The 23,951-nt window shown below is 50.8% G+C and overlaps 2 protein-coding genes across 13 annotated transcripts in view; one reads left to right on the forward strand and one right to left on the reverse strand.

The window, feature by feature from the left end:
• The window catches only part of Brat1 (BRCA1 associated ATM activator 1), a 13,379-nt gene extending 8,871 nt beyond the window's left edge, over window positions 1–4,508 (reverse strand). For 2 of the 5 annotated variants that reach the window (XM_055598683.1, XM_055598679.1), the window contains exons 1-2: window positions 4,136–4,211; window positions 3,286–3,429 (exon numbers count right to left, since the gene is read on the reverse strand). In XM_055598683.1, the coding sequence (XP_055454658.1) occupies window positions 3,286–3,412 (127 nt within the window). In that variant the 5' untranslated portion in view covers window positions 3,413–3,429; window positions 4,136–4,211. The other 3 variants (XM_055598682.1, XM_055598680.1, XM_055598681.1) reach the window with 3 other exon arrangements.
• Iqce (IQ motif containing E) overlaps window positions 3,917–23,951 on the forward strand; it is a 44,863-nt gene continuing 24,828 nt past the window's right edge. For 4 of the 8 annotated variants that reach the window (XM_055598669.1, XM_055598670.1, XM_055598673.1 and 1 more), the window contains exons 1-9: window positions 3,917–3,990; window positions 8,866–8,913; window positions 11,314–11,359; window positions 15,416–15,547; window positions 16,045–16,179; window positions 17,189–17,259; window positions 20,465–20,578; window positions 20,666–20,716; window positions 23,195–23,265. In XM_055598669.1, the coding sequence (XP_055454644.1) occupies window positions 3,919–3,990; window positions 8,866–8,913; window positions 11,314–11,359; window positions 15,416–15,547; window positions 16,045–16,179; window positions 17,189–17,259; window positions 20,465–20,578; window positions 20,666–20,716; window positions 23,195–23,265 (740 nt within the window). In that variant the 5' untranslated portion in view covers window positions 3,917–3,918. Of the gene's footprint in view, window positions 3,991–6,086; window positions 6,262–8,865; window positions 8,914–11,313; window positions 11,360–15,415; window positions 15,548–16,044; window positions 16,180–17,188; window positions 17,260–20,464; window positions 20,579–20,665; window positions 20,717–23,194; window positions 23,266–23,951 lie in introns of those variants that run through there. The other 4 variants (XM_055598671.1, XM_055598677.1, XM_055598675.1 and 1 more) reach the window with 3 other exon arrangements.

The raw sequence follows: 23,951 nt of genomic DNA on the forward strand, positions 1-23,951 counted from the left end.
TGTAATCCGAATTATCCTTGAATTTGTTATGTAGCTGAGGATGGCCTCGAACTCATGAATCTCTTGCCTCCAATTCTAAATGCTGGGATTATAGGCTTGTAGCATCATGTCTGGCTTTTACCTCACCACCCCACCAAGACAGAGTTTCTCCATGTAGCCTTGGCTGTCCTAGAACTCACTCTGTAGACCAGGCTGACTTTGAACTCACAGAGATCTGCCTGCCTCTATCTCCTGAGTGCTGGGGCTAAAGGCTGCAGCACCACTGCTCAGCCCTGGCTTTTTTCCTTTGGTGGGAGAGGGAGGGTCAGAGCTAGGCACTGACCCCAAGGCTTCATGCATGGTTGGCAAGCACACTGCTGGACCACACCCCAGCCTTTCTTTTTTGTTGTTACTGTTTTGGGGTTTTTGTTTTTTCTTTGCTTTTGAAACAAGGTCTCCTAGTCCAGGTTAGCCTTGAATTTGCCATGTAGCTGAGGCTGACCACTGATCCTCCCCCTGTGTGTCCCAAGTGTTCTGCCACATCTGGCTGCCAGAGCCATTTCTCTTGCTTTCAACGGGATCTTACTAAGTTGCCTTGAACTCACTTGTGTAGCCCAGACCATACACTTACAATCCTCCTGCCTCAGCCCCACTAGCTGGGCCAACAGGCTTGCACCAACAAGCACAGCTCCACCATGAGGGGCATTTTAAAAACTGCTAAAAACTGGGAGAGCAATGGGAAGAAGAACTACCTAGGACACCTAGCTTTGTGGGGAACAAAAGGTACAGAATGAGACCAGATACCCCCTAAATTAACTAAAGCCCACTGAAATGGTATACTCCATTTTCCATTTATTTTATTTTATAGACATTTTCAAGATAGGGTGTCCTTCCATAACCCAGGCTGGCCCTGAACTCACCACATAACCCAGGCTGGCCTCAAACTTAGAGCAACCCTCCTGCCTTGGCCTCCCAGATGCTGGGATTACAGATATGCTTCGCCATGCCCAGCTGAACTGGTAAACTTTAAAACAGGTGGAGTCTGGGACATGTAAAATATTCGTAGGTCAAATGTGGTGGCACACTCCTTTAAACATGGCACTTGGGAGGCAGAGGCAGGCAGACCTCTGATTGTTCAAAGCCAGCCTGGTCTACATAGTGAGTTCAGGCTAGCCAGGACTTCATAGTTAAACGGTGCCTCCAAAGGAACAATAATAGACCAACTGGTGAATCGGGCTGGGGAGATGGGTCCACAAGTAAGAGTGTCTGCTCTGCAAGCATGAGGACCTGAGTTTAAATTCCCAGCACTCACATAAAAGCCAGCTTGGCTGTCCAGGCCTCTAACCCTCCAGTAGGGGGAGGGGAGCAGACTGGCTGATCCCAAGAGCTTCCAGGCCAGCCCATTCTCCTGTACTGTCAGGTTCAGTAACAGACCTTGCCTCAAGGCAATAGCTTAGGGACTGATGGAGGAAGATGCCTAACCTTCTGCTCTGACCTTTACACTTAGATGCCTGGGTGTGCATGCAAAACACACACACACAATTCTGTAAAACTAACTTGTAAACACTGAAAACTGAACCTCAAGGACTGGGGAATGGCTCTGTGGATAAAGCTCTTTCTATGCACAGCCAGAATTCAGATCCCCAGAACCATATACATGCTAGGCAGGCAGCACTTCAGAGGCCCAGACGGAGAACCCTCAGCTGTCCTGCTAGAATAGCCAACTTGGCAAGCTCTGGGTTCAAGTGAGAGAGAAACAGTGACCCTGCCTCAAAGCGTAAGGTGGAAAGTAAAAAAGACACCCAGTGTCAACCTCTGACCTCCACACTCATGAGAAAATGTGTACATACACACACATGCAAACACACACATATACCCTACATATACCATGCCAAACCAAACCAAACCAAACCAAAAAAAACCTAGGCCAGGCATACTTGTGCCTCGCTTTAATCACAGTACTCAGAGGAAGAGGCAGGCAGATCTCTGAGTTCCAGAGTTCAAGGCCAGTGTGGTCTACAGAGAGACCCAGGGCTATACAGAGGAACTCTGACTCAAAACAAAACAAAACAAAACAAAACAAAACAAAACAAAAAAGCCTAAATTCCAGAAGTACCATGCAGTAAAACTTGTAGGATTCAACTAACATGTTAGTTTTATAGGACTATTATCATTTTAAATTCTGTAACTTAGGCAAGACAAATGGGGACCTAGCTCAGAGGGTGGAATGCTCCTGCCGTAGAAAGCCCTGGCTCCATCCTTGGCATCCAAGAAAACCAGGGCTCAGCAGTATAGGAAGGAGGACCACAGGTTCAAGTCATCCTGGGCTAAAAGGACAAAGTAAAACAAGGAAGAAAGATGGTAGGCCTCTGTAGCTGGTCTTTGCCACTTTGAGGGTCTTCTTTTTCCCACCCTTTATCTCCCCAACACCCCAGTTCAGCCCCTAACACTAGACAGGAGAGAAACAGATACAGGAGAAAGAGATCCCTGAATCTAATTTCTGTTTGTTTCTTCTTTGACCACAGCAAACAACCTCCCTAAATGACCAAAAGCCCCCCATACCCTGCCTCTCAGAGCGCTGTTACCCTGTGAAAAGTTCCCAGAATTCCAAATGTCACACAATCACAGAAATTATCTGCAGCTGGCAAAACCACACTTTTGCTAGAACATGAGGCAAATCATCACTAGCTGCTGCACTAGCTGCTTCGGACAGTCTGAAGCAGCCCCACATCCCCACATCTGGGATTAAAACAAAAGCACAGTCTTACAATATTTAGCAAGGCACATTGGCGCATGGCTGCAATCCCAGAATTCGGGGAGGCAGAGGCAGGCATGGATCTCTGTGAGTTTGAGACCAGCCTTGTTTACAGAGCAAGTCACCCTGCCCACTCACCCTTAACTCCCAACCAAACCTGGAAATAGAAAAAAAAAAAAAAAAAAAAAAAAAAAAAAAAGGAAGTGATTACACTAAGGTCCACCCACCCACACAATAAGGATGTGACTCAGGCTGGCCTTGAACTCAGTATGTAGTGCTGGCTACCCTCGAAGTCAAGATCCTCTTGCCTTGGTTTCTAGATGACATGGCCCACCACCCACCCAGACAGGCAAAATACAAGGAAGATGGCCAAACAATGTTGGCGTGTGCTGTGCAAGAACAGAGGAAGCCTGGATGAGGATGGATGCGATGGGACTTTCAATCTGTGTCTCCACTGTGACTCCATCTTGACTCTTCCCTGATCAGCCACAGAGCCTCAAAGTGGTGACGCATACCAGATGGATGGACAATTCTATAAGCCGTGTCCTCACCTGCCTCTGTCACTGTTTTAAACCAGTCCAGCAGTTTCTCCAAGCAGGTGTCATCTGCCACCAGCTGTCTGGGATCTGCCAGAACAGCACAGAGTGCCGGGAGGAGCCGGGAGCATTCTGGGTCCATGATCAGGCCAGCAGTTCCTACAGAGGAAGCAAGACAGCCTCTTGACTTCAGACAGCAGCCAACTTGGTTACCGGCAGCCCTCAATGCCTGCTATGATGGAGGAGGGGCCCAGAAGCCCACAGAGTTGCTAAGCTCAGTCCCGGGGAACCCGAGCTATCAAGAGGATGGAGTCCTGGCAGCAGCACTGTGAGTGAGGCCAGGTTAACCAGGGCCACAGGCCTTTGGTGTCAAAGTCTATCAACTTGGGGGTTTGGTGGCGTTGGGGTGGAGGGTGCAGTTGCCTACTGACCTCGCTGCGGGGAGAGCAGAGTCAGAGGATCAGCCAGGTACCTGCCCAAAGTGTATTCCAGCGGTCACCTGCACGAGACAAGTCCTCCAGCCCACCCAGGAGTGCAAAGGAAAGTGGGTGTCACAGCCCAGGTCGGTAGAGACTGCAAGTGACAAGCCTGCGGCCTGCACCAGTAAGTGTCCCCTCGGGACAGAAATACGCATCTTGGAGGGCAAAGATGTCAGTGTCTGAAGGCCCTGCAAGGCTCCATCTGACTCCCGACATCCGGCGTCCGTACCTCCCAAACCGGGTAAGAGGTGCGCTCTCCACGACTGCAAGTTAGCCTGGGGTTCTAACCCTGCCCCCGCGTCCCTCCGCTCCGGGAAGTAGGCCCGAGAGTGCAGAATGCACCACCAGGCCCTCAGTGCCCGGCCGGGGCTGGAACTCCCCCTTACCGGGATCTCAAGCCCCACTGTTTGCCTGGTCCGCTGAGGTTCCGGTGTCTGAGGCAGGCCCCGCCCGCGCCTCTGCAAATTCCTCTTCAAGCCGGCCAAAGCCCCGCCCCCTCCAGGTCCGGCCCCACTTCTGAGTTTGCGCCGCGGGGCCGCAAGCCCCGCCCCATACCACCACAGGCCCCGCCCCCCGCGGGAGTTGGCTGATCGCAGCCCAGCCGAGGCTCCGCCCTCTCGGTCCCGCCCTCTCGGCCCCGCCCCCGACGCAAGTTCCTCTCCACGTGGTTACAGGCGCCGCTGACTCCGCCCGGCTCTGGGACTCCACGGGGCCCCGCCCTAAGTCAGTACCATGTGACGGACGCGGGGGGGAAGGAGCGGGGTCGCCGCGCTTGGAGGGTGGTGGCCCCGAGCGCCGCTCCGATCACCTCCAAGGCTCCAGGCCCCGTCAACGCGCGCCTGCTGGGTGACGCTCGAGATCGCCACGCTGTCCCAGCCTCTGCGAACTGCCACCCCCCCAGGTCGCTCAGGGGACGTGCCCACGCGAGCGCTGGGCGGGCGCCTCCGAGGCGGGCTCGCCGTGGGCATGGCCACTCCCTGAAAGGCTGCGCTGGCCTCGGGCCGCGTGTCGGCGAGGCTTTTGGCGGCGTCCCTGGCCTCTTCTGGCTGGCAGCTTCAGTGCGAGGTGTGGGGAGCAGCGGGCCGCTCGGAGCCGGCTCTCCCCGCTCTGCTAACGATAAACATTAGAAGTTGGCCAGCGGGGTTGTGGGGAGGTGGTTATAGAGATGTTTCGATGGTTAGGAGTGCCTTTCACTCTCCCGAAAGACCAGAGTTCGGTGCCCAGCGCCGAGGTCAAGCACGCACACGCAGGTGGCACACACTCAACACAAACAGTATCTGTAGGGCCCGGCGTGGAGGCTTCTGCCTTTAAGCTCGGGACAGGACGTACGTCTGTTTGAGTGGTAGCCACCCTGTCTCTAAAGAAAAAAGTTTCAAGTACGTTAGAGTAAGACTACTCGTGAAGCCTCGTACCGGGCTTCGTGTTTCAATGTCACCCAACTGCGGAAAGCTGTTTTTGTTGCTTTGTTTTTTTTTGTTTGGTTTGGTTTTTTTCGAGACAGGGTTTCTCTGTGTAGCCCTGGCTCTCCTGGACTAGCTCTGTAGACCCGCCTGCCTCTGCCTCCCAAGTGCTGGGATTACAGGCGTGCACAGCCGCACCCAGCTGAGGAGTGCTGTTCACTCACGAACTGAAGGCGGAGCCCGGCTGTGGCGCCGAGGAAAAGAAAAAAGAAAAGCTGGGCCCAGTGGTAGGTGCTATACAGTTGTAATCCCAGCATTGAGGGAGCAGAGACAGGAAGATGTTGACGCAAATGAGACGCTGTGTTTACACCTACCCCAGGCCTGCTGTGCCACAGGGGAAGTGTTCCTCATCTGGCCTGGGTGGCAAAAGCCGCCAGAGTCCTGGAGAGTTCTGGGAGGCTTAGATAGCAAACCAGTCAGCTGGGGTTCTCAGTAGTTGGTGCTCGCCCACCGACAGTCCGGGTGTGCACTGTTTTCCTCAAGGCGCCAGACCCCAAGTCTAACAATTAGGGAGCAGCCTTGGCCCCCAACAGCTCGGCTTATTTAGAGGAAAAAAAAAAAAAAAAGCATTTAAATAGGTGCCAATCGTTAAGGACGGTGCCTTGCGCTCTGTCCCCTGTGTCCGCTCAGCCTGGCGACCCAAGAACCTCTGCCCACTAGTCTACGTAGAGGCAGCCACCGTTTGCTGAAACCCAACTCGGGCTCCTGAAGTTAGAGCGTGGCTCCGAGGTACAGCCAGCCTTGCATGCAGGAGAAACCAAAAAACAAAACAACCGAAACCCACAAGAGACAAGGTGAGGCCGTGCAGTGCAACCCGGGGACGGTACCTGGTTGCCCCCCCATCCCCCGCCCGCGCTCACGCTGCGCGCGCACACGGTTCGCTGGGCTCCGGAGGAAGGACCACATCCGGGGCCCTGTGGCCGCGGCACGGTTGCCATGGTAGCAGGGTGGCTGGCAGGCCTCCCACGCTGAGGGCCAAACTCGCAGCGACCGGGAGGCCGCGCAGCGCCGCGACAATGAGCGAGGGCACAGCAGATCTGGCCTCGGAGACGGTAAGGAGGCTTGGGTCAGAAGGAGGACGGACGCACGGCGGCAGCCAGCCCCGGCAGGCCGATTGTTACCGCACAAGAGCCAGCCCGGGGCGTCGCCGCCACCGTGCCCGCGCCAGCAACCTGTGGCTCCCGCCTGCGCTCGCGGAGGTCATTGCTTCCAGGAAGCCCCCGGGACTGTGGCCACCCGCACGTGCTGCGGGTCTGAGGCCGCGGCCGGCTGGTGACGAGCTCTTCTTGTAAGTGCTGGAACCGGTTGCCCTCCGGTGACGCCCCGGAGCGATCCCGAGCAATGAAGAAGGCCTACCCCATCCCACCCTCGTAGTTAGCCCGAGGGTCCGAGCGGCCTCTCTGGAAGAGGCTCTCGTTCTCTGGGCGCCGGGTGGACTACCCCTGGCCCCCGGTGCGTTCCGGTACCAAGGGAACTTTGTGCATTCCAGTGGGGGCTCTAGGACAGGGCAACAGGCTGATGTCCCCAGTCTCAAAGACAAGTAGGAAGCAGTTTGTTGCAGGTTTAGGGCTGGCGGGAACATCAAATGCAAAGGCCTCGGGGCAGGAAAGTGGCAGAAAGCAAGCCCTCTGGGATCAGCCTGAGAAGGATTGATGGGAGGTAGCCAGGGACCAGGCTCTGGTGGAAATGACTTATCAAGGGTCCAAGGGACTTCTGTGGGAGTTTCCACGGAAACTGGGGTACCCTGATTTCTGGTCAGTGGAGAGCAACGGGGGTTTCCTACTTGTCCATCCAGAGGAGGCTTTCCAAGTCCTGCCTGGTTTTAAGAGGTCGGTCACAACACGTCTTCAGGAACTGTCCCATCATCTCTCTTTGTGTGTGCTACTTGGGACTGATACCCTCTTGCCAGGCCAGAGCGATACAGATGAGCCTCCCCGACTCTGGTCACTGAGGGATTCCAGACAGTCACTTTACTGCAGAGTCAGATCCCAGCCCCGTCCAAGTGCAAGCACTCAGCCACTGAGCCATGCCCCCAGCCCTCACTGGGCTATTCCCCTGAACTCTGTCTCCAGGCCTTTAAGAAGTTAAAATCATCTCCTCCTCCTCCTCCACATTCTCCTTTTTTTTTTTTTTTGGTTTTTAGAGACAGGGTTTCTCCTCAGAGCCCTAACTGTCCCGGAAGCACTTTGTAGACCAGGCTAGCCTCAAAGTCACAGAGATCCTGCCTCTGCCTCCCCGAGTGCTGGGATCACACACAGGAGCCACCCACGCCGTCAAGAAGTTAAAACTTTCTTCTGTTGTTATTGCAAAGAAAACTCATTGCATTTCAGTACACTTGGCTAATTATCCATACACTGGCGAGCTAGAGAAACCCAGTTAATGCTTGTGTTTCTCATATGTGTCACGTTTTGAAAACATCACTATTTCCACTATTCTGTAACTTTTACCATTAACTTTGTTGCTAACATTTTCTGGAGTTTTAAAAAATGGTCAGACTTTGTATGCAGGTCAGGCTGGCCTCAGATTCCGCCTCCCTCTGCCTCAGCCTGCCAAATCCTAGGATTACAGGCTTGCTCCACCAGGAGGTGTGTGTTTTCCAAAATGTAACCAAGGACTGGGGAGAAGGCTTGGTGGGTAATGCTTGCCTTGCACTTCAGTTGGGAGTCCACACCTCCACAGCCCACATCAAAGCCACATGGGTATGGCTGCTGCCCGTACTTCCAAGTCTCGGAAACTGAAGTCAGACCTCCACAAGTGTGCATACACAAACATGTGAACACACATACACGAATGAGCACACCAGATACGTAGACACATGTAAAGAAATGGGGGCAGTGGAGAGACAGCTTGGTTAGGAGCAGTTTTTCCTCTCCTCAGTGTTACAGTTCAGTTCCCAGCGCCCATGTCAGGGTGTTCACAGTTGCCTGTCGCCTCCAGGCACCCTCTTCTGGCATCCAAGGTACCTTCAGGCACACACAAACACAAACAGGAAAAATGAAGTTAAAACATTTGCTTGCAAAACTGCTCTGCTCCGCCAGGAGATGGGCAAGAGAGCATCACCATCCTTTGAATGGAAGATGAGAAAGTCAGAATGCAGAAACAGTGGAGAATGGAGTGCTTCTCGCATTGGGAGCTTTGTCAGTCACACACAGTAGACCTGAGGACCCACCATACTTCTGTGGGTGTGGAGTCACTTGGCCAAGCAGAACCTTCCGTTCACCATCCCCCACACCCCTCCTCTTCGTGTGTGTGTGTGTGTGTGTGTGTGTGTGTGTGTGTGTGAACAGAGGCCAGAAGAATGTCACATGACACTCCTCAGGCGTCATCCGAACACACCCCTTTTTTTGAGGGAGGGTCTCACACTAGGCTGGCTGGCCAGTGAGCCGCAGACGTTTACCTGTGTCAACCCCCACCCCCGGCAGAGCATCGAATTCAGATCCTCATGCTTGATCAGCAAGCATTGTTCCGACTGAGGCAGCCCCCTCGTCCCCACCCGTGCTTTCTGAAGATCAGGGTTATACTGCGGGATGGAGCTTTCCTGGGCTGTCCCAGGGGCTGTGCTGAGTTGTGCTGCCACAGCTCGGACAGGCAGTGTGCAGATGCGGCTGATGACCCGAGTGGGTACCTTCCAGTGACCGTGTGTGCATTTCTTCCAGGGAGATGATAGTCTGTCTGCGATCAGTTTTGATTCTGACGTTGAGACGGTGAGTACCACAGTCCCCCCGTCAGTGTTCCTTGGGTGTGCATGTGAGACAGCGTCCCCAGGTGCCAGCAGACGCAGAGCACAGGTGCCAGCTGCTTCCGGTGTGGCCGTTTCCGTCTGTTAAATTTAAGTAATTGAGGTTATTGTGTTTAAACTTTCATTTATCTATTGTTAGAAATCAATCTCACGGGCTGAGAATGTGGCTCAGTTGGTAGAGTGCTCACCTGGCAGGGGTGAGGCCCTGGGCTCCACCTCTAACACTGCGTAAACCTGGCACCAGGTACCTGCCTGTAATCCTAGCGTTTGGGAGGTAGAGGCAGGCACATCAGTATAAGGTCATCCTCTGCTACAGAGCCTGTTCAGGGCTTGCCTGGGCTGCTTAAGTCCCGATCTCAAGCAATAGCAGCAGCAGCAACAAGATAGTAAATAACTGACTTTATTTTTTAAAGCTAGTTTTATCGATTAACTGTGAAGGTCTAGAGAGATGGCTCAGTGAGTCAAAGCACTTGCTGCCCTTGCAGAGTACACACATGCAGCGTCCTGTTCCCACGCAGCTGCAGCAGCTCACACTGGATCCCCAGAGTGCTGGGTACTAGTCGAGAAAACTGGCAGAAGTAGTCAGACTAGAGGACACTGTTGAGCCATGCCCTGTCCCCTCACTGGGGGATTCTAGGCAGGCCCTCTACGTTGGAACTACACTCCCGGTGCCCTCTGGGATTAGCTAGCCTCATGGGTTCTTTGTTGCTGAGTAGCGAAGGAAGCATGGTAAGCGCTCACCTAGTGAATAAGCCAAAGAAGTTACCCCAAGTGTAGACTTGATTCCAACTGTACACAGGCGCTGTAGGGATGCGGCATACGAAGCCTCACACGCCATTGTCCCCAGAAAGGGAGTGCTGTGTTACTGTGTGATGAAACTTTTCCTGAGGAGACTGGGTCCCACAACAGACCAAAGCACAGATACACCAAAGTGCAGCTCAGCAAATGGGTTAAGGAGCGAAAAATGACTCAAAGACAGCTGGGATACCAACACCTACCCCAGTGTGGGTGACAGCGCACAAGCTGGGAATCTGGAGCTCACTGCACAGCTTGGGGAAGCCCGACAGTTAAAGTCACCTTTCCAAGAGACTGTAGTTTAGACCTTTCCCAGGCAGATGGTCTGGTCCCAGAATCTCCGCTTTGATTGCTTCCTTAGGCAAGGAGGAGCCTAGTCAATCTGATGAGTTTCAGGAACTTCCTGGAGCTATTTGTGTTGTTTATCTTAGTGGTTAAGGAGCTTCCCTGCAGGGTAGAGCATTTTAGTCTGGGAGAAAGTGATAAGCGTGTGTCCACAGCCAGGAGCTCTGCTCCACATCATAGGAACGTGAGCCTGAGATAGTCACCACAGAGGTGATTTCCTGATGCCACTGGCTGTGGAAGGAGTCTCCTAACAAGTCCCAATAGAGTCTAGTCTCTCTGGGCCAGAGAGGACAGTGTTTCCACCAGACAGGGAGCAAGGACTCGACACATACTGTGCCCCTTGTGCCCAGCCCAAAGCCGTAAGAATGCTGCTTGGAGAGGAGCCCAACCCTAAAAGCTGCAGAACCTTGTCTTCATTGGACTGCTCCGGGTGTCTGGTGGCCCTGGAGACTGTTTTTCCTTTTCCTTGCTGGGTTTCTCTTCCTTAGCGGGGAATCTGCCATGGACTAACTTATGAGGGATTCATCTTACCACACCTGCTGTGAGCACATAGGTGCTCTCTGGCATTCAGAGCAGGCATGAGGGCAGTACAGGAGACAGGCCTTCCCCCTGCCTTTTTTTTTTTTTTTTTTTTCCAAGAAAAGGTTTTCTGTCCTGGGCTGGTCTTGAACTCAGAGATCTGCCTGCCTCTGCCTCCCAAGCGCTGGGATTAAAGGTGTGCGATGGTGGCTGGTGCCTAGTGCCTGTAATCCCAGCATTTAGGGAGGCAGAGGCAGACAGATCTCTTGAGTTTGAGGCCAGCCTGGTCTATAAAATGAGTCCAGGTCAACCAAGGCCACACAGAGAAACCCTGTCTCAAAACAACAACAAAAAGGCATGTGCCACCAGGGAGAGTGACAAGCCAGCCCTGGCTCTCCCATGTGTAGGACCCACACTATGGAGCACCTCAGACCCCCTGGAGGTCTGCCCAGGCAGGCTGTCCATCAGGGCCTCTCTCATTGCCTTCTTGAGCGCGGTGAGCTTTCCCAGCAAGGCCTTTCTCTGTGTCAGGGAACAGAAACTGAAACCCAAGAGGAACCTCTGTAGCTAGCCCAGAAACGAACGCCTGTACTTTACCTCTCCCTCCTCCCTGGAACTCAAACAGCTTTTGTCCCTCTGGGATGGAAAAGTCCCCTATCAGAGAGGGGAGCCTAGCATGCATCACGTTGCTTCTTCTTTCTTTCAGAAAACAAAAAGAAAGGTTTTCCAGAAACCTCCTCCCACATCACCAAGTAAGTATAACTAAACAGATCTGCTGTCCCCTCATCTCAGACTTGACTGTGGCAGGAATGGCTTTACCCTGTGTCCTGGAAAAACCAAAGGATGTTGCTCTTTTGGTGCGGCTGGGGGAGAAAACTCAGTGGTCTCGGGCTCCAGACCTGTGTCCCTGGCTGCTGAGCTGTCCCTGAGCCCTGTGCAGGTCGCTGTTCCACTGAGCTTTCTATTTGCATTTCCTTCCTCTGGATTTCTCAAAGCCAGGGCACAGCTGAAATGGAAGGAAGCCCATGTGCGCGCTTACACACCCACATGCCGGCTGCATACATACGTGCACATGGAAGCCCATGTTAGCATTCCTCAGGTGCAGTCCACCTTGTTTTCTAACACACGTTCTCTAGTTAAGTCTGGAGCTCACCAGTTAGGTTAGACTGGCTGTCGCAGGGGGTCCCCAGGACCTGCCTCCTCCGCTCCCCCAGAACTAGGATGGCAGGTGTGTCTCGCTGTGCCTGCCCGGTTCTGTGTGGGCTCAAGGGATGAACTCAGGTCTCTGTGCTCTGAAGGCAAGTGCTTTACAGACTGAGCCGCCTCCCACTGTAAAAGGATGCTTCTGACCTGGGACTGCTCTCAGAGCCTCCATGAGCCCGTCCTAGGGAGGGTTGTATGTTCCCACATGGAAGGGACAGATATGTGCCTTTCATCCCTATGGGATCTCTGGGTTTGTTCTGCTATGGAGGCCCTTCTCTTCCTCATCCTCACAAGGACAAAGACGGGCTGGAGACATGGCTCAGTGCAACCACATGGAGGCTGACAACCACCTATAATGGTCTGGTGCCCTCTTCTGGCCTGCAGGTGTCCATGCAGGCAGAGCATTGTTTACATAATAAATAAATAAATCATTAAAAAAAAAAAAAAAGACAGGAACAGCTTTGTCGCTGTCCCTAGCAGTGGCTCAAGAGGTAACATTTTATTTATCAGGACAACAGTGCTTAAATAGGGTTGGTTCCAGTGCCAGTAAGGCCTCCTGCTGGCTGTCAGTGTCACAGTGCTCCAGGGCCCAGTGGCTCATGTGTCAGTCTAGTCTGTACGTGAGTTTCTGTGATAGATGTCAAGGCCTGTACTTGTTTCCTGAAACCTATAGGGGCCTGACCTGTTCCTCTATGTGTGTGTGTTGTGTGTGATTTTTCTGTTTTGTTTTGTTTTTTTTTTTTTGAGTCTCATAGCTCAAGCTAGATTCCTGATCTTTCTGCCTCAGTTTCCTGAGCAGTTGGGCTAACAGACACATGCCGCCAAACCCAGCTCCTTTAAACATACAAAATTTTTACATGAACACCTTTGCTTTTTGCATGAATTTGTCTTTTCTTACATAATTAAAGATGTGAGATTCTCAAAAAAAATAATAGTTCTAAGGAATGGAGAAATGGCTTAGTCATTAAGAGCCGTGGTTGCTCTTCCAGAAGACCCACATTCAGTTCCCAGCACCCACATGGGCAGCTCAAAACTGTAACTCTAGTTCGAGGGGATCCATTATCCTCACATAAACATACATGCAGGGGGCTGGAGAGATGGCTCAGAGGTTAAGAGCACTGCCTGCTCTTCCAAAGGGCCTGAGTTCGACTCCCAGCAACCATATGATGGCTCATAACCATCTATAATGAGGTCTGGTGCCCTCTGCTGGCATACAGGTGCACATGCAGGCAGACCACTGCATACATAATAAATACATAAATCTTAAAAAGAAAAACATACATACAGGTAGAACACAGTGCACGTAAAATAATGAATTATGTAAAAATAAAAATTTTAAAACACTTTCTTTATTATGACAAATGCCCTGGGAAATTTTTTTCTCATTTCTTCTCTATAAAGATTAAAATACTGAGCTGGAGAGATGTCTCAGCCATTAAAAGCTAGACTAAAAATATAATATTAAAATATTTTTATTTTTGAGCCGTGATGGTACAAGCCTTTAATCCCAGCACTCAGGAGGCTGAGGCAGACGGATCTCTGAGTTCAAGGCAGCCTGGTCTACAGAGTGAGTCCATGACAACCAGGGCCACACAGAGAAACCCTGGTCCAAAAACAAACAAAAAAATGTATTCCTTTGCTATATTTATTTTGGTTTTTCAGGACAAGGTTTCCCTTTCGCTACCACCGTCTGGCAAATATTAAAAGATTGTTTTTGTCTGGGTGTGGTGGTATGCTTCTTTAATCCCTGCAATTGGGAGGCAGAGGCAGGTGGATCTCGTGGATTCAAGGCCAGCCTGGTCCACAGAGTAAGTTCCAGGCTGGCCAAGTTGGCCTTGAAAAAACAAAATAGAACAATAATAATAAAATAATACTATTCCTATGGCAACATTAGAAACTCAGTGCTGAAGGAGTAAACAGTATGTCCGCTATGGTCAAAACTATGCAAAAAATATACAGCTATCTGAAGTTTAACTAGATAGTACATGTCACAGTATAGCAGGGTTATATCTTCAGTAGGAATTTTCACATTTTCAAATTCCTCTTCTAAAAACAACAGTGCTTTACACCGACTTACCTGTGTGTATGTGTGTGGATGACCCGTGTACCAGGAATGCATGCAGGTGTCAGAGAGTCGGTTCAAGAGTCAGTTCTCTCCAGCTACCTGGTGGCTTCTGGGAAGCAAACAGATCCACAGACTTGGCAGCAGGTGCTGTTGCTTGCTGGTTTCTGGAGACGGCGTCTCAGTGTGTGGCCCTGGCTGGCCTGGACCTCTGTAGACCACGCTGGCCTTGTACCCACAGAGTCCTCCTGCCTCTGGACTCCCTAAGATGCCACCACAATGCCTAGCGCTCTCTCTCTCTCTCTCTCTCTCTCTCTCTCTCTTGTAATTTATTTTACATGGGGCTGGATGTGGTAGTGCATGCCTTTATCCCATCACTCGAAGTCAAAAGCAGGTGTATCTTTCTGAGTACAAGGACAGCCTGGTCTCCATAGTGAGTTCCAGTACAGTCAGAGCTGCACAGTTAGTTAAATGGGGTTTGTTTTTGTTTCTTTTTGTTTTTTTGAGACAAGTTTTCTCTGTGCAGCAGCCCTGGCTGTCCTTTATAGACCACGCTGGCCTCGAACTCAGAGAAATCCACCTGACTCTGCCTCCTGAGTACTGGGATCAAAGGTGTGTACCACTGTGCCTGGCTTGCTACAGAGCTAATGAGACTGTCTCAAAAAACAAAAAACAAACAAACAAAAAACACTTTTTCTTTAAGAGTCTCCGTGAGTATATGAACAAGTGTTGAGGCCCCGGGAAGCTGCAGTTATTGCTTGTTGCTTGGTTTCGCGCGTGCTAGAGTCTGAACTCTGGTCCTCATGATTGCCACTGCAAGCATCTTACCTCCCAGCCACCTCTCCAGCCCCTGCACATTCCTTCTGGTAAAAATTACAAGAGAAATGTGAATGTATGTGTGTTATGTGTACAAATGTATTTTTGTGTATAGGTATATATATATGTGTGTCTGTGTTACTATATATGTACATGTACTGTAAAACCAGGTATGGTGACTTGAGTCTGCAGTTTTGGCTAAATACACTAGGCCAGGCTACCTGCTTTGAATCCCTCAGTGAGGGGCTAGGATGTGGCGACATGGATACATTCCCTGACATGTATAAGGCCCTGGGTTCCATCCCCAAGAACAAACAAAATTGTTTCAAAATCCTTAGACAAGAAAATCTCTTGAGGGTCTGGATAGATGGCTCCATGGTTAAACACACGTTCTGTCCTTTCAGAGAAAGTTACTACTGTCTGTAACTCCCAATTCCAGGGACCTGATGCCTCTGCTGCCGTGGCTACCTGCACTCTCCCACACGTAGACACACACCTCCACATAATTTAAAATAATAAAAATAAATCTTAAAAAAAAAAAAAAAGGGATCTCTTGAACCCAGGGTTTCTAGACTGGCATGGCCTAGTGATACAGTAAGATCCCATCTCAAAGTCAGTCCTCCTGGGGTCAGCACACCCTTTGAATGTTGCATTTAGCTATTGTTGTGCCTTTGTAAAGCAAAGGCACAGCGATTTCACAGCTCTGAACCTCATGTTACCTTCCTAGAGTCACCTTACTCCTCCAAGTCCAAAAAAGTGACGACCTGGCGTGCTCTGAAGACAACAGGAAGTATGCCTCTGAGTAGCAGAATGTCTCTGACCCCGCAGAAGCTGTGGATAGGAGGAGGATCAAAACAGGGTACGTGGCTCTCCTGTGGAAGGGTGCTCTGGCTTGAGACAGAGTTTGAGAATTTGCAAATGATTTGAGATCAGTGTGAGACGTGGCTGATGTCAGGGAACTTGCCATTGATCTTCTCAAAGACAGTGAACATGTCAGTGGTGGCTTTCCCAGGCCCAACTGAGGCCACGCTAGCACCTTTCGATCAAGGTTACCTCAGTGCTGCCCTGCAGCAGGAGTGTGATGGAGCCAGTTCCTATCAGCTCACAGGAGACGACTGTTAATGTTCCTGCGAGCTGCTCTTTGTCATACTGGAAATTTGAAGCTGTGGGAATGTTCACAGCAGGGCAGTGGGCACACGTGACAGATCAGGGCTCTCTGAGCTGATCTCTGCTTGTTAGGCATTTAGCCATCCACCCCTGTCCACTGGCATCCTTAAACCCCTGGAGTTTGATGAGAAGCAGAGCTTCCAAGATGGTGTGTGCCTGTCCTATTAAACCCATGCACACTCAAACCAGGAAGTGGGACCCAGCCCCTGAGCTCCACACATCCCTCGGAGCACGCGTGGACCCATCCCCCCAGCTGCACTCCTGACTACTTGACAGAAGCCGTGAAAGCGAAGAGGGCAGACCTCAAGCGTTCTGGCAGCCATGGTGAGTGTGCTCCCAGGGACAAAGCCGGGAGAGCAGAAAGGAAAGCCTCTAGCAATTGAGGGGTGAGGTTTTTATTGTTTTGTTTTGTTTTTCTTTATGCACAAGCTCTATCAGTAGGACATTCTAGAACATTCTGGGGACAGTGATTCATGAAGAGCGTCTCATGGCCAAGCCATTGTATCACTCTCCTTAAACAGAGTTACATCTAAGTTCCTTATTTGTGAGTGGGCTGTGCGTGTGCTGTGGCACTCGTGGGGGACAGAGGACAACATGTGAAGTCACTTCCACATGTGGGTCCTTGGGATTGAAGTCAGGTCTTCTGGCTTTCTGATAAGCGTCCTTATCTGCCACGCCATCTTGCTGGTTCCTTGTTTGTTCCTTCTGAGTTTCTTACTAGTTTTTCCCATGGGGCCTGTGAGTCTCTCTGGGTCCTAGTAAGGAGACATGGTGACAGCTGGCTCAATGTCCCTCAGACCCAAATTTACTGATTAGGGTTACAGTTTAGACTTATTTGCATATTTCAGATTTATAACCTGCTAAGTGGAGAGATGGCTTGCAGTAAGAGCCAGGTGTGATTCTGTAGCCCCCGGCACTAACTCACTAGGGCTTGCTGGCTACCAGCCCAGCTTTAGGTTAATGAGAGACCCTGTGTCGAGGGAATCAGGCAGGAGGGAGCAGGACTCCCGATGTCTGGTCTCCCTGTGAACACAGGATCACAGTACACATAGCTGTATACACAGACACGTACAGACACGTACACTCACACACTCACATCCTCAGTAAGCTAGGCTGGAGGACACTCCCATGTCTCCTCAGCCCTCAGAAGGCTGATGCAGGACATCCTGAACTCCAGGAAATCCAGTTATACAGTGAGACTCATCTATTTTAGAAAACAAACAAGCAAATAAGTATAGTTTTATTTACTTTCCAGTTTCCCCTCAGGTATAACCCCAGGTCCTTTCTACTGTCCCCCGAGGTCCTAAGAGGTGTGTCACATTTCTTCCTGCAGGTCACGGCTCTGGGACTTCTGTGTACAGAGAGAAGGAGGACATGTATGATGAAATCATTGAGTTGAAGAAGGTAGGGTCCTTTCTGATCGGCAGGGCTAGCCTTTCTCTAACGTAACTGAAAGTCAGTGTCGTGCTGGCAATTGTCAGTCATGTATCCATGCTCTAGCACCACACTATGGCAGCGAAGGGGAGAGCCTGTCTACCAACTGTAGAGGAGGCAGTGGGCTTGCCAGGCATGGCGGTGTGTGCTGGTCATCCCAGCACGGAGGAGGCAGGAGAGAGGAGAGCTCAAGGCCAGCACACATGCGTGACCACGGGTATGTGAGACCCTGTTTCCAAAATGCAGATTAGCCAGCTGTAAAGCAGCCCCTCCTTGGGCTCTGCCAGCTGAGGCCGGGCTGCCATCGGAAGCAGTGTAGAGGGGTTCTCACTCTGCCTGGAAGGCTAAGAGGATGGGGAGCCCTCAGCAATGAGTTGCTGTTACAGGTGGTACCTGGGAGCCATACTTTTGGGCTAGAAATAGGCTTCTGGAAAAATGACCCTGACTATTCAAACTTATCGTTGTAAGGCTTTGGAGAACTGCAGGAATAGAGTTGGAAACATAGTAGTAGAGTACTTTTCAGAATGTGTGTGGCCTAGTGTTCCATCACAGAGCAACAGAGTGCTGTGGAGAGTCAGTCCCCTGGTGAGAGGTTGGGGGTGTGGCTCAGTGGTAGAACCCCTGCCTAGAATCCCCCAGTGAGGGGCTGGGGTGTGGCTCAGTGGTAGAGCACCTGCCTAGAATCCCCCAGTGAGGGGCTGGGGTGTGGCTCAGTGGTAGAGCACCTGCCTAGAATCCCCCAGTGAGGGGCTGGGGTGTGGCTCAGTGATAGGGTTCTTGCCTAGAGTCAATGCAGGGCTTGGGGGCGTGTTTTTGCAGTAGAGTGCCGGCTGAATACACTTAAAGCCCTAGACTCAATCTCAAAATTGAAAAAAAAAAAACCCAAACAAACAAATAAGAGTGACTGCAGGATTTGTTTTCTCTTGGCCTACCAAAGCTTGGTAAGAAAACCCATCCATAGGTGTATATTGGGAGCATCTCTGCCCAGACACAGCTGAGGACTGCTATTCCTTTGTTTGTTTGTTTGTTTAAATGATGAGTGTGTGTATCTGTGTGAGAGAGAGAGTACCGGAGGAGCCTGAGGGCCACAGAGAGGAACCCGGCTCATCCCTCAGCCTTCAGCTCTGCACCTTCCACAAATCCTCCTTCCAGGCTACCTGGGAGGAAAGCCCACGCCTGCCTGGGAAGGGCCAAGCCTTCCAACCACCGCCCGAGAGCTCCCCGGGGCAGGCAAGGCGCCCGCAGGGGCTCACTTCAACAGGAGTCCTGGTAGCTTCCATGGTGCGGATTAATTTTAATATGCTGGAATGACATTGGTCATCCATATCTAATCTTTTTCTCATCTATCTACCAAGTCATCTGTTATAAATAGTTATATACATGCATGCATACACACATACGTACGAACATACATACATGCATATATAGCGTGTGGCACATGTGCATGAATGTGCAGGTTCATGTACCTGACACACACACACACATGCACTCACGCCCACGCCAGAGTCTGTTTGCCTATGTGCATGAGTGTAGAGATGCCTGTGGAAGCCAGAAGGCATTGGATCCACTAGAGCTGGAGCGATAGACAATTTGGGGTCACCCCCTGGGGGTGCCGAGAACCCAGCTGAGGTCCTTTGTGACAGCAGACGGTGCTCTTGACTGCTGGGCCGTCTCTCCCGCTCTGTGGCTGGAGTATTTCGAAGGAGCATCAGTGTGTGTTGTGTAGCAGATGGAAGCCCCGGGAAGAGTTCCTGGCTTTAAAGGATTTCTCAGCTGTCCGGGTGCACGGCATTTCCCGCGCATAACCCCACACTGCTGGGATTAGCCTCCGCACCCTGCCAGATCTCCACACAAGGGGTTGCTTTGTTTTGTTGGTACAAGGATTTCCTTTGTAGCCTTGGATGCCAGTGATTTTTTTTCCTAAAGATTTATTTATTTTATGTATTGTTGTTAGTGATAAAAAATGTGGGTGTTGGGCTATGTAATATTTATTTTTTGCCCTAAAAATAGCCGCCTATTATTTGCAGTATTATTTAGACTGCTATCACAATTAATAAGACACAGACACCTGTTAAATTTTATAATTGCCTTATTTACCTTGGGCCAAGCAGACATTTCTACCTACGCTGTCTTAATAACCTCACCATCATCTCCCAGCCCCCATCCAATGCCATCCTCCTTAACCATCCTTACCTGGGCTGCTCTCCGTCCATAGTCTTATGAATACTTGCTTAGTTTGGTGTCCATAGTCTTATGAATACTTGCTTAGTTTGGTGCTTTTTTTCCATCCACGCTATCCTTGGAGTCCTTTCTCCCAGTCCTCTAATCCTCATGGCGTCCTCCTCCTCTCTTCTCATCTGTCTGTTTCCCTTGATTCTCTTCTTCTCGAAAGCCCAGGAACCTTAGCCATGCCTGCCCCACTCTGCCCTGCACAGGTATAGGCCATTTAATCAGCCGGTCAGGTAGGTTTACACAAGGATAGATGTATCCAGGCAGTAACCAGATCTTGAGGGCAGTTATGCATCAGAATACAAGCATCAGCTCCAACAATGTATATTAGTGTTTTGCACGTACATCTGTAGACCAGAAGAGGACATCAGATCCCACAGAAGGTTGTGAGCTGCCATATCGGTGCTAAGAATTGAACCCAGAACCTCTGGGAGAGCAGCTAGTGCTCTTAACCACCAAGCGATCTCTCCAGCCCCCATGACACTCAGGGCTTTAAAAACTCTTTTAAAGTCAAGTGTGGCTGTAATTCTACCAGTTAGGAGGCTGAGGCAGGAGGATTGCTGAAAGATCTAGGCTGGCCTGAGTTGCAGAGTAAGACTCTAAAGAAAAGGGGGTGAGGAGAAGAGACCCCCCCCAAACTCAGGGACTCACTTGTACATGCAGACCTTGTGTGAATGTGTGGCCTCCTTTTGTTTTCATTCGGCTGGTTGGGTGGGTGGGTGGGGTTTCTTTGTTTTATGTTGTTTTTATATTTATTTATTTTGTGTGTGCATAAAGGCCAGAGACTAACTTGGGGAAGATGGTTCTCTCCTTTTAGTGTGTGTGTGTGTGTGTGTGTGTGTGTGTACACGTGTCCTGGGAATTGAACTCAGATCATCAGGCTTGGTGTCAAGCCCCTTTACCTGCTCAGCCATCTTGCCAGCCCCACGCTCCTTTTCCTCTCTAGTCCTTACACATGCAGAAAAGTGATGTGGATCTGATGAGAACAAAACTCCGGCGCTTGGAAGAGGAGAATAGCAGAAAGGATCGGCAGATAGAGCAGCTTTTGGATCCAGGGCGAGTAAGTCCTGGGGCCCACAGAGGCTCCCCGCTGAGGGCAGTGGGGGAGACCCACCCTGGGCCTCATGTCTCCACCTGCCTCCCACAGGGCTCAGACTTCGTGCGGACCCTGGCAGAGAAAAGGCCTGATGCTGGTTGGGTGAGTAGAGGCTCCTGCTGAAGGAGACCCTTCCGCTGGATCACAGAACTGTGGGAAGGGGCATGGGCTTAGAACTCTCCAGAATTGTTCATAGAGCCATAGGGATCACAGGATGGTGTTTCAGGGGCCCACAGGGTTAGCATAGGCTAAGAAAAGGTAGATCACTGTCAGGCAGTCTCAGTGAGGCCTGAGGGTGAGAGTTTGTGGAACCGTTAGCTTCAGTTTACAGAACAGCGCCAGGAGGAAACACAGGTTTAATAATTAAAACTAAATAAACAGAAGAAGCCACCTGGAGTTCAAGACCAGCCTCTGCTACACAGAGTCACAGGCTAGCATGGGCTACATGAGACCCTGTCTCAAAATACAAAACAAACAAACAAAAAAGACCCCACCCAAACATCACAGTCCCAGTGTATGCTGGGGATTACATCCAAACACAGTTTCTGCTTTAAAACAGGGGTGGGGTAGGAGTATGAGTCAAGGAAGTACAAGGAATAAGGTAACAAGGGGTTAATGGGTTTGGTGGCATGAAGAAATATATAGTAAAGCCTTAAAACTAGAAGAGGAGCCAGTGGTGCACGCACTTGGGGAGGCAGAGGCAGGTGGATCTCTGGGAGTTTGAGTTCAGCCTCATCGCCTCGTCTATAAAAGGAGCCCAAGGCAGCCAAGGCTACACAGAGAAACCCGGTCTTGGGGCTGGGGAGGAAAGAGTGAAAGAGGAACTGAGGGAATGCCACAGACGGGGAGACTTCTGCTATATCTGTTAGGAATATGCAAAATATCTGGTGATCCCTAAAGACTTTGCAGATATAAAGTCTGTGAGACAGGACCAGCCAGCCTGGCGTCGAGACACTTACCACCACGCCTACTGACCCGAGTTTCATCCTCAGAACCCTGTGGTGGAAGGAGAATTCAGCCTAAAAGTGTCCTCTGATCTCCACAAGGGCCATGGCACCAACTCCCCACCCAACCCCTAGCATTAATAAATGTAATAAAAATATTTTAAAGGTCTGAAAAATAGCAGGTGTATAACACATGATACAGAAATGTACATTTACCATAAGTGACTGAAGGTGTCCTGTGTCTGGGACACAAATTCAACACCAAACGAATACCTTTGAATGATAAGCATATGGGCACAAGAAAGAACCTGTTTCCTTCGATAGGAAACAGGTCTTGCTGGGTTCCTCCAGTTGGCCTAGGACTTGGTCCCAAGCAATACTCAAGCTTCAGCCTCTCAAGTGCTGGGACCACAGGCACATGCTGCTGCTGGCTAAGGAAAATGCCTTGTGTTTGGTTTGGTTTGTTATTTTTGAGACAGGTTTCTCTGTGTAGCCCTGGCTGTTCTGGAACTCGCTCTGTAGACCAGGTGGGCCAGGAACTCGAGGACATCCACTTGTCTCTGCCTCCTGAGTGCTGAGATTAAAGGCACGCACCATCATTGCCAGGATAAGAAAATGTCTTTTAGAAAACAACAAATCCCCAACTTGTGCACATGTATGTGACCTCATCTCATCTTTTGCAAGAGGGATTTGTGTGCGTGCATGTGTGCGTGCCAGCGAGCCAGGAATGCCTGAGTGCTGGTGTCTCCACCTCCCCAGTGTTGAGGTGACAGTGAGATGATTGGCTTCTTATGTGGGGCAGGGGATCCAAATCTAGGTTCTCATGCTTTGTGACCACTCGAACTCCTGAGCCCCCTCCGCAGTCCCCAGTCCTCAGCTTTAAAAGTGAGGTGGTGAGGCTTACCCAGCCTGGCCCCTCCCTGCCGCCTCCTGGCTCGGGGAAGGCAGGGATGGTAGTTGTAGGAGACTTGGCCTTGCATCTCAGCAGCGCTATATGCTGGGAGGAAAGGGAACTATTTTAAACTACTCCGAGGAAAGCCATACGCCATGAAGCAACAAGATTAGCAAGGGTGGTTCAAATCAAATTTGGCAAGGCCTAGCTAAAACACAGGAGTACTCAAAGCAGCGGGGTAAGGCTGGTAAGCCCTGATCTGTGCAGCAGCGCCTGCTCTGTCGTACTGCTCTTGATAGACTCACTCACCCAGGGACGATTAGAGAGCTGCCCGGGTCGGCAGTTTGTAAAGCCAACCTCAAACATGCTTTTGTTAATAGAAAAATATCTTCATGCTTGTCTGTCTTTTTGGAGGGGGTGCTCCCATACCAGGGTATGCGTGCAGACGTCAGAGACCAGTTTGCAGGAGCCCGTTCTCCCCATGTGGGTTCCAGGGAGCTCTGCCCTGTGGCCTTGCTCTCCCAGTCATGTACTCAGCACTACTCAGAGAGCAAGTTGGAGCCCCTAGTCATCACTGGGGTTGTGCTAAGGAAGAAAGGAGAGGGTGTTTGTGTAAGAATCCTAGTAGAAAAAAGCTCAGAGTCTGTAGGGTTGTCTAGGAGGGGACACCCAGATATCCTGGGGACCAGGCAAGCTGAGCCCTCGGTGGGACGCTGTTCTGAGGTGGTGGCCCTCTGCTGGCAGGTCATCACCGGGCTCAAGCAAAGGATCTTCAGGCTGGAGCAACAGTGCAAGGAAAAGGACAACACTATCAAGTACGACCTGAAGGGCCAGGGGGTGGGAGCCTCCAGTATCTGTGGGGCACTGTGCTGGGCCAGCGAACACTGACCTCGATTCCATCTGCTCTTCCCATGTTGAATTTGTTTGCCTTCTTGCCACATCTCTGTTCCAGCCTAAAATTATGAGAAATGTTAGCTTCTCTCTCCCCTGTATGTCATGGTGGGAGCCACGAACTCTACCAGTAAGCAGGGGCTCTACCACTGAGCCACACCCCAGCCCCTCACTGGGGGATTCTAGGCAGGAGCTCTACCACTGAGCCACACCCCAGCCCCTCACTGGGGGATTCTAGGCAGGTGCTCTACCACTGAGCCACACTTCAGTCCTGTTTTCACTTTTAATTTTGAGACAGGATCTCCTTGAATTGACCAGGCAGAACAGACCTTGATCTTTGAAACCCCCTGTCTTAGGTCCTGAGGAGCCTGTATGGTAGGATGGCACCTATAGGCTCAGCTTTCTCTTTAATTTGAATTTCCGCCAAATTTCATTTGGAAACAGCAGTTCTCATTAATTTTTTACTTTCACCCTCATCAGTTTGAAGATCCCCTCCAATCTCCAATGTGAACATTCTGGGTCTGGATTCCAAGACCTCTCAGTAGGCACTGTACACGCACACACACACACACACACACACACACACACACACACACACACACACACACAC

This window comes from Psammomys obesus, unplaced genomic scaffold (assembly GCF_907164565.1).
Source record: "Psammomys obesus unplaced genomic scaffold, mPsaObe1.curated_primary_1811, whole genome shotgun sequence".
Taxonomy (NCBI): Eukaryota; Metazoa; Chordata; class Mammalia; order Rodentia; family Muridae; genus Psammomys; species Psammomys obesus.